This window comes from Quercus suber, unplaced genomic scaffold, assembly GCF_002906115.3.
Source record: "Quercus suber isolate HL8 unplaced genomic scaffold, Cork oak 2.0 scaffold_766, whole genome shotgun sequence".
NCBI classification, from domain to species: domain Eukaryota; kingdom Viridiplantae; phylum Streptophyta; class Magnoliopsida; order Fagales; family Fagaceae; genus Quercus; species Quercus suber.
The window spans coordinates 151,920-161,791 of record NW_027070202.1 but is presented as its reverse complement, the minus strand read 5'-3'; the positions used below and the strand labels follow the sequence as shown (position 1 = coordinate 161,791).

At 38.3% G+C, this 9,872-nt stretch overlaps 1 protein-coding gene across 2 annotated transcripts; it reads left to right on the top strand.

The window, feature by feature from the left end:
• Positions 1 to 129: 129 nt before the first annotated feature.
• LOC111988475 (meiosis-specific protein ASY3) lies at positions 130 to 3,568 on the top strand. Of its 2 annotated transcripts, XM_065767035.1 has the most exons (5): positions 130 to 220; positions 334 to 426; positions 1,094 to 1,172; positions 1,652 to 3,166; positions 3,277 to 3,568. In XM_065767035.1, the coding sequence occupies exons 3-5, from the start codon at positions 1,140 to 1,142 to the stop codon at positions 3,526 to 3,528; spliced, it is 1,800 nt and encodes a 599-aa protein (XP_065623107.1). In that variant the 5' UTR covers positions 130 to 220; positions 334 to 426; positions 1,094 to 1,139; the 3' UTR covers positions 3,529 to 3,568. The 2 variants fall into 2 exon arrangements, with proteins under 2 accessions (XP_065623107.1, XP_065623106.1); XM_065767034.1 differs by having other exon boundaries at positions 130 to 426.
• The last annotated feature ends 6,304 nt before the right edge of the window (positions 3,569 to 9,872 follow it).

Below are 9,872 nucleotides of genomic sequence, written 5' to 3'. Positions count from 1 at the left end.
GAGTACTTTCTCAAAAAAAAAAAAAAAAAAAAAAAAAAAAAAAAAAAAAAAAACTAAGTTTTATTTATTTATTTATTTATTTTTAATCCAAGGAAGTGTACTTAACCGCCGCGGGCGGGAGGGGGGGGGGGGTCATTTATCTAAGGAGGAGTGCGCGATGCGCACTACGCTGAAAGTAGTCTATATAACACACTCAATCAGACAGTTAACGATCCAAACCGTAAGCACATTTTATATTTTCCCGCTTCTTTCTTTCTTTTCATTTCGGCCAAAAATTTTTGGCGATCACGAAATTTACACCACTGAGCTCTCTCTCTCTCTCTCTCTCTCCAGTTTCCACTTAAGCTTATACTCCTCTACGATTGTTTGGTTCACAAAATTTCAATTTAAATTTGGAGCTCTTCAATTAGTTCCGCCAAACAAGCCGTAAGCGATCTCTCTCGTTTTCTCGTCTATTTCGTCGTTTTAGTAACTATTTCTCTGATTCAGTTTCGCTTTTGCCTGGACTCGAATTTTGTCTACAATCTGATATCCGTTTGTTTGTTTGTTTGTTTTTTTTTTTTTTTTTTTTTGAATTCTGAATCTGTGATTGTTTGAGCTCGGTGTTGTTGATTTTATTTTGGAATCTCTGTGATCGAGAACGTAGAGTGTGCTCGGAGGATTTTGAATTTTTTGAAATTTGAATTTGATTTGAACCTTTGGTTTTCGCTTTTAGAATTTTAGCTTGAATGTAGAATTGAATTTGAAATGCCTTGCCAAAATTGGACGTGAGAAGAATAGACCGGAGAAAATTAGGGCTTACATGTAATCGATTCTAGTTATCGTTTTCTTTTTCATTTAACACTCTGTTTGGTTGGTGAGAAATGAGATATTCAGATTTGAATCTTGTACTTAATTTTGCTTTAATTTCACTCCGGAAATTAAAATATATGAAATAACTCTTTGAAAACAAGCCAAACGGTTGTATTAAGCTGAGTTTAGATTAGTTACTTTGATTTTTGCTGCCTTTTTTGTCAAATTGCTTATGGATTCGTTTAATTCTCCCATTCGCTTCTTCATCTAACCTGTTTTTGGTTACTTTTTTGGGTCACAGCTGCTACTGGTTTTAATTTCGTGTCCTCTCAGCCAAATTTGTGATAATGGAGGTCGATGCACCACGGAATCTACGAGATGTAAGTACTGTCAATCTTTGACTTAAGGACTAATAGTGCTGATAGTGGTGTTTCAATACCCAACTCTTTGTTAAAGTTAAATACTGTAAGCTTTACATTCATTTCTTTTCTGTTGTTGCTAAATTGGATTGTTTATATTCATCAGCTTACTTGTATGTCGTGTCATTTGCCTTGTTAATAATCACTTCTGATGATTTTTGATAATGGCGTCTGCTCATATATGAGTCATAAGTGATGAAGGTTTTGTTGTGCTGGATTTGATTGGAGTCTCAGTTCTGTCTTATTGGGAAGCTTTTCTTTTACAGAAACTTATATTAGTTTTAATTTTTTGTGTGTGTGTGTGTGTAAACCAAAAAAGATGTGGAAAGGGAATTGGGGAATTGGGATTATTACAGGCCTTAATTGCTATGATAAATTCAAACCATAGCAAGTTGTTGATAAAATTGGATAATTGGCACCCTTGCAAAAACATGTTGTAGGATCGAATGAGTGATTGTCGGAGTATAAGCAATTATCAGCCGTCTAGCCAATCGAGGAAGATATCTATTGGGGTTATGGTTGATTCAGTAGCCAAGAAAATGTCTGGAGCTGCTAAGGAAGATGAAGTTGCAGTCCCAACAGAAAGGAAGAATCTTAATGAGGAAAATTCCGTAGAAGTGAAAAAGAAGGGGCAACGAGTCACGGCTCCTGTCAAAGGGAAACCAATTGAGGCTCCAGAGCAGGAGGGTTCGCCTTGGATTACTACAAGATCACTTCACCAACAGTCATCTTTTCCGGAGACTTTCTTTTGTGCAGAGCAACCAGCCACTAGTGGCAGGCAGAACAAGCTTAGTGGACAAAAAAATGCACCAGCGACACATTCAGTTCAATTTTGTACCAATAAGACATCAATTTTACAGTCTGACAGTGGTAAGAAGCAGTTTGATGGGATTACCTACAAAAGGAAGGGAATGAAGGATGGAAGCACAGAGACGGTGAAGGAATTTAGTTTTGTGGCCGCACAAGAATATCATGTGTCGGATAAAGCAGATAAAACAGAAACCCAAACTGAAACTTTGAGAATGAAGCTCTGGGAGATATTGGGCAATATTTCTTCACCTAAGAGTCAGCATTCTAACTCTCAAAGTCATGCGGTCGGTGCCAATAATTTAAAGCCGGGGCAGAATTTTGATCAAAAGGGTGGTGAAGTAGTCAGGTCCAGACAGAATTCAGATACAATAGAAACTGACTCTGAAGATCCTGATCACACTATCAGGAGACCAGTAACTCGTTCCTTGACCCAAAAGAGAGTTTCACCAAAGGTGGAAGTTAAGCGAACTAAATGTGGTCCATCTTCTGGTTACATACACAAAAATCAAGAGAAGAACATCTTCTTCTTTAAAGAAGGATGGTCTGGGAGAGTAAATGGTTCTGCCAATGGTGGTTCCTCAAAGCCTATGAGGAAGAAGAGTGATAAAAAGAGTACCAAAATTGAGCCACGCAAGATTTTGTTTCCTGAAAAGGATACTTCAGATAAGATCCAGGGAGCAAGTTATAGGAGTGAAGCAACGCTTCCTGCTGAGGAGATACCTTCACCAGGCAAGAAAATGGGAGATGTTCATCATTGTTTACCCGAGAATGAGAGAGAGTACCTTGAAGTGGAGAAAAAAATCCAGGAACAAAATTCACGTCAATCCCCTTTGTCAGACAAGACAGATCAGCAGGAGGATTTTAACAGTCCAGCAAATGGGGACCAACAAGAAGAAATTGATAGTCCTTCTTTAAAGAATGTTGTGGACCAACAAGATGACTTTGAGAGTCCAACATTTAGAATTAAAACTCCCACCTCAAGTTCTACCCGTACCTCAACTCCAAAAACGGACCAACTGGAACATGATGCTCCCAGTCGTCCACCAACAAAGAAAAGATTTACGGTGGGAGGCATTCGTAGCTTCAGGAATTTGCAGACTTCAAAACCAGATAATTATGGGTCAAATGCACAGACAGAGTATTCTGTATCCTTTATTGTTTTAGAGGTTCCAATATGATAGTATTGTATTAGTGCTGGTTTCTAAGCTGGAATATCTCGTCTTTCTGCCTTTTGTTTTTCCTTATTGAACTTAAGGGTGATGCAGAGGAACTTAAAAAGTTTCCACCCCGAAAAGCAGTGGTTGATTTTGAGGAGAAAGATGCAGAAGATGGCCTGTCTGAATCATCAGCTGAAGAACAGGATTGTAAGAGTTCGGCAGATGGTTCACCCATCCTTGAAGCATATAGTGGTTTGTACACTTGTAAATACTTACATTCAATGTGTGAACAAGGCATTTGTAGTTATTATTGCTGGCTCCATTTTACAACTGATATTCATGAACACTGATATGCATGAGAAGTAGAGTATGAGAAGCTAAACATGGAATTCTATCTTATAAAATTAATATGATTGAATTGTGTAATAAGAATGGCCATCATAGAACACCGTAGAAAAAATTAGATTTTTAATTATGTTTACTGTTTATGCCAATGAGCTTTAGCACAAATGGCTCCTCCTCTCTCCCTAAGAAATGGTGGAGGGTAAGGTTGTCGACTTGTCGTGCATGTGTAAACTAGCCTTACTGAACTCAAACTAGAAATAAAAGTCCAAACTAATCCCTATCTAAGAGCATGAAATTTTAATCCCTATTTGATCTCAAACTAAATAAATAAAAACTTAAAACCTGAAATAATCCAAAGAAAATTGGATGAAAATCTGACATAGTTTTTTTTTTGGAGAAAAATCCCCAACAGGGTAAAGAGTACATTATTGCAGCCTTAAAAGATCAAGTTGGTAAACATCAAGAACATCTAGAGGAACAAACTCTATCCAGACAAGAAAAGGACTTCTGACAGCCTTTCTAACAAGTTTATGAGCAACACAATTCCTTTCTCTATAAATGTGTTTAACTGAAATAAAGGAAAATCTAGGAAACATAAACTTAATATCTTACAGTACATAACCCATATAAGAATAGTCCATATGGTCACCAAGAATAGCATTAATAACCGTTTCAGAGTCACCTTCCATAACCACCTTGTCAAACTGAGTTCCTTAGCAAACACCAAAACCCGACGAGCCGCTAACACTTCCACCATCTCCACCAAAGCAAGTGATGGAATTTGTTGTGAGAGAGCAACCATAACTAGTCCCTGTTCATTCCGAATTATCACACAATGTCAGCTAGTCCATCTTGTGAGAAAATTGTGCTGTTGAAGTTCACCTTCACACATGGCGCATTAGGAGGCCTCCATTTTACTACACGGGCTGTCTTTGGAATTTCAGTATGAATGGGGTGGAGTTGCTAAAATTCTTGGGGAGCACCATACGCCTTGGGAGGAATCTGATTGAGCGGCAAAGCAAAAATATCTAATGAAGACTTTTCTGCTGAAGAATGTTCAAGAATCTCGAAAAAACTAGGGCAAGTACCCATTTCAGTCATTAGCTTGCTGAACTGTACTTTCCACGTATCCTTTAGATTCAGACAAGACCAAAGGGCATGCAATGTGTCCTCTGGCTGTACCTTGCATTCCGGACACACCGCATCAGTCAAGATTTGCCTACGAACCAAATTCACCCATGTAGGTAGATAATTGGTCCCAGCTCACCACACAAGGGATTTAACCCCGTTTGGAAGACGCATACACCAAATAGCTTTCCAAACATTTGAGATTACCTCACCATTAGGTGTGCCTTGCAGCTCCAGTTCGTCTTGTTCCATTAGAAGATGATAACCCGACTTGACCAAGAAAACTCCATCACGGGTGTAAGGTCAGAAAGGAAGGTCATCCCGATCAAACAAGCTAAGTGGAATGGCCTTGATGGTTGCTACCTCTTTGGGTAGAAATAATCTATCAATCTCTGCCACCTTCCAGCACCTGTCAACATGGTTAATTAAGCTATAGACCATGGCATTTGCATGGCCTTTTGAGGTAGGGGAGAGGACTTTGCCTTGCCGAGACCCAAGCAACCAAGTATCATGGAAAATTCGCACATGAGAACCATTCCCAATCCTCCATTTCAGTCCATGTTTAATGAGTTCCCTCCCCTTCAAAATACTCTTCCAAGCAAAAGACCCTTTATTTTCCTTGGCATCAAAAATTGACCCATGTGGGAAAATTTTTGATTTAAAGAACCTGAAAAAATAGAGAGTCTTGATTTTGTAATAGGCGCCAAACTTGCTCAGCTAACATGGCGTCGTTAAATTTTTGGAGCTTCCTAAAACCCATGCCTCCAATAGCTTTTGGCCTACACAAAGTACGCCATTTTACCCAATGAATATGCCTCCTAGTACCACATTGGCCCCACCAAAATTTTCTAATCATAATTTCTATCTCGTGGCAAAGTGTAGTGGGAAGTTTAAAGCGACTCATAGAGTAAGTGGGGATCGCTTGTACCACTGCCTTTAAAAGAACTTCCCTACCAGCTTGGGAAAGGAGCTTCTCTTTCCACCCTTGGAGCTTAGACCATATACTATCTTTAATGTAGGCCAAACTTGCTTTCTTATGCCTAGCCACAAAAGATGGTAAGCCTAAGTATTTTTCATATTGCTTAATCTCAGGTACCCCTAACAGATTTTAATGGAGTCTTGGACCTCACTATCTGTGTTTTTATTGAAAAACAGTGTGGTTTTCTCTCTATTCAGCTTTTGTCCAGAAGCTTCTTCATAAGTAGCAAGAAGGTTTTGGATGTGTGTATATTCCTGGACCGATGCTCTACAGAAAAGTAAGCTATCATCTGCAAAAAATAAGTGGAGTAAGAGACAATAGTAATACAATCCATCATAAGATTCACTCATCTACTGTGAAAACCCATCTTTCTCAACAAGCATTCCAAGAAAGACCATTCAACTCGATCATTAGCCTTGCTCATGTCAAGCTTAAGAGCCATAAAACCTGTAGAACCATTTTGTTGAGTTTTCATGTAATGCAAAGTTTCGAATGCCATAAGGATATTGTCTGTGATCACCCACCCAGCTTGGAAGGCACTTTAATTCTCAGACGCAATAGATGGCAACAGAGGTTTCAAACGATTAGCTAGAACCTTTGAAATCAATTTATAAATTACATTACAAAGACTTATTGGTCTAGACTCAGTAATTTTTTTAGGATTCTTTACTTTGGGAATAAGAGTAACATAAGTGTAATTAAACTCTTTGGGAATGTGACAGAAATTTAAACAATCCAAGACAGCTTTAGAGACTTTATCACCAATCAAGGGCCAGAAAGATTGAAAGAAAAGTGGGGGCATACCATCGGGTCTCAGAGCCTTAAGTGGGGCCATCTCCTTCAAGGCAAGATCAACTTCTTGTTTAGTAAAATCTCTAGTCAGGTTGGTGTTCATATCCTCAGTAACTAAAGGTTGTATCACTTCCAAAATACCATGGGCATTGGCTGGTCTTTTGGATGTGAACAGCCTTGTATAAAACCCAACTATGATGTCAGCCACCTGAGCATTATCTGTGCACCAAGAGTTTGAATCATCAAGCAAACCCACAATTCTATTGCGTCGAAATCTCTGAGAGGCTTTATTATGGAAAAAATGTGTATTATTATCACCACACTTAAGGTGCAATGCTCTTGCCCTTTGCTGCCACATTAAGCTCTCTTTATCTAGCAGCTCATTTACCTCCACTCTGAGTAATCTCACTGCCTCATAATCAACCCCCTGTGCCATTGCAAATTCAGCCTTCTCCAAAAGCTTGGATTTATCCTCCAATTGTTTCCTCACGTTGCCAAATGAGCATTTACTCCACTTCATAAGCATAGCACCACACAGCTTTATCTTCTCATGCAACAACGAAGAGTTTGAATGATGAAAAGGAGACAGCCACGCTACCGTTACGGTTTCGCCGCATCCATTCTCCTTTAACCACATGTGTTCAAACCTAAAGGGTTTACAAGGTCTACCTGCAATTCCTTCAAGATTGATAACTATAAGATAGTGATCAGATGCATTGGACCGAAGGCATTGAACTCTCGTGGCTAGATTCAAAGCAAGCCAGGAATGAGTAGCAAGAGCATGGTCAAGCCTTTCCAACACCATGTTGTCACCTCGCTTGCCTCTCCAAGAATATTTTTTCCCCACATAACCTAGGTCCATAAACCCACAGTCATCCATGACCTCCCTAAACTCTCTCATTGTTGTTTCACTTCTTGGTGCCCCTTCTAACTTCTCATGTGACAGTAGGATTTCATTAAAATCACCGGTGCACAACCATGGAAGGGTGTATTTCCAATGAAGATTGCGAAGTAAATCCCAAGTCTCACTTTTTCGACTAGCCTCCGGCATCCCATAAATGCCTGTGAACCTCTAGGAATCATCCTTCCTTTTATTGACTATAACATCTATATGGTTAAGGGAAGAGGAGTCCACATCAATTTGAACCGAATTCTCCATAGTAGAGCTAAACTGCCTGCCTTGTCACTCTTGAAACAACCCATTTCTCATCAAAATGTAAGTCATCATAAAGTTTTGCCAGCCTATCTTCGTCTGCCCATGTCTCGGCCAAGAACACGACAACAGGATTGCTCACCATTTGAAGGTCACCCATGATTGCTCACCATTTTCCAATGCCACTACCTTACCATGACATAGGGGTTGAGTAACATCCATTCGTACCCGTACCCTCATAAAACCATATCTGCCCAAGGTAGATCCCTCAGGCATGCGTATCACCTCACTAATCGTAGCACACAATTCTTCTGCCGTAGCTTGGTTCATGTATGTAATCGGGATGTCATGCACTTGAACCCAAAAAACCGTTTCTTTGAAGACCAAGTCACGCAACGGAGGGGTTTTATTATAAAACTGGAGTACAATAGCATGCTTATCAAAGCTCTAAGGCTCATTGTGTAAAACCCTATCAATATTCGCTTTATTATCAAAGATGAACAAAAGCATGTGGTCACCAAGGTTTTGGATCTAGAAACCATTCTTAGATTGCCAAATAGGGTTAAAAGTGCGTGCTACTGCTTCCACATTTAGAGCTCTAGGCGTGAAGAACTTCTCCACAATCGAGAACTCCTGAGACTTATGTTGTGCCTGGAATTTGAGTTCACCTCATTATCTGTCGAAAAGGGATAGCTTGTTCCAACTATTCATGATATCCTTCATAGGAAAGCTATTAGAACAACCACTCAAAGCACTCACTATTTCCTAGAACCCCAAGAAACAAAGCCCTACAAGCCTTGGTAGTAAACTAGTTACTCCAAGGATTCAAACAACACTCACACTAAATTCTACAGTCTAAGGCCAACGGGTTATGAGACCCTGAAAACCATTAAAGCAGAGTGGTCTTAGACACATGTGTCATGTATGTATTAAATTTAGTTATACGTTATAAATAGAATATTTTTTATTGTTCATTGATCAATGCACTCATGTGTTAACATTTAATTGAAAACTTAATATATTGTTCTTACAAAATTGTACCTAAGTTTATATTTTATTATTATTATTTAAATGCTTATATTTTATTTTATTAATATCAAGGTAGGCATGATCATTGGGTTGAAGTTGAGAAGCCATGATTTTAATTTTGTGATGGAGAAGGTTAAGTGAAACCAAAATATTTGAGATCATATATTTTCTTCTTAGGGGATCAATCCTCGTTAATGGTCTATTTAATTATGTGAAAAATGGAGAGAATAGAAAAATGAGAGTTTTCATTTTGTCTTGTGTGGTGGAAAAAAAAAAAAAGAAAGATGGAAAAGGGGGTGGGTGGTTCCATTTCACCCAAGCCTAAAAAAAAACTCATCCTCCTAAATTGGGAGGAAAATTTGGAAAAAAATGAGTTTTGCATTAAATTTAATACTTTCTCGATATTTTTTTTTTAATTTCCTTATGTTATAAGGGTATAACAATAAATTTATTAAAATCACATTTTCTATCATTTCACTTTGTCATCCTTTCTACCAAACATAAATGAGGAAAAATTGGAACATTTTCTTTCCTTCCACTTGTTTATCATTCCTAAGTTTTACATCTTCTCACTTTTTCATCCTCTAACTAAAAGAACCCTAAAACAAGTGTGGTTCCACCTCATACTACCACATTAATTGTGCCTCACTTCCTATCAAGACTTATTATGCCATTGATAAACTTTGTAGGGATTTTATTTTGGGCTCCTTACCCTTAAAAAAAAAATGGTTTAATGGGATAAAGTGACTAAATTGAAGGATTATAGTGGTCTCGAGCTCTCAAGTAGTTTCAAATGAACCATAGGAATGAGACCCTACTGGCTAGATTATGTTGAAGGCTTATCAATGACCAGACCCCTTTTGGGCCCAAGTTATGTCTAAGAAATACTTAACAAAGGCAAGATTGTGTGTTGGTTAGTCAATAAATTTGCCTTGCTCCTATGCTTTGGTTGCTTATAAGAAGGGAGGGCTACTTTTTGCTCAATGCATGGTTAAGAATTACTCTGCTTAACTCATGGAACAATTTTTAGCTAACTTTAGGGCTATAGTGAGGATTGACTGAGGGACCTCATACAATTAATGAAGAGACCCATTTTTTGGCTTTTTATTTATTTATTTATTTTTATTATCTATTGCCAACTTTTGCAATTGGGAAGTCTTATCCTTTGCTTCCCCTAATTCTATCATTTACGCTGTCAAATCTAGTTAATAATAGTTAAAAAGAGAGTTATTAGATAGCTGTGTCCTGTTCCTAAAAAAAAAAAAAAA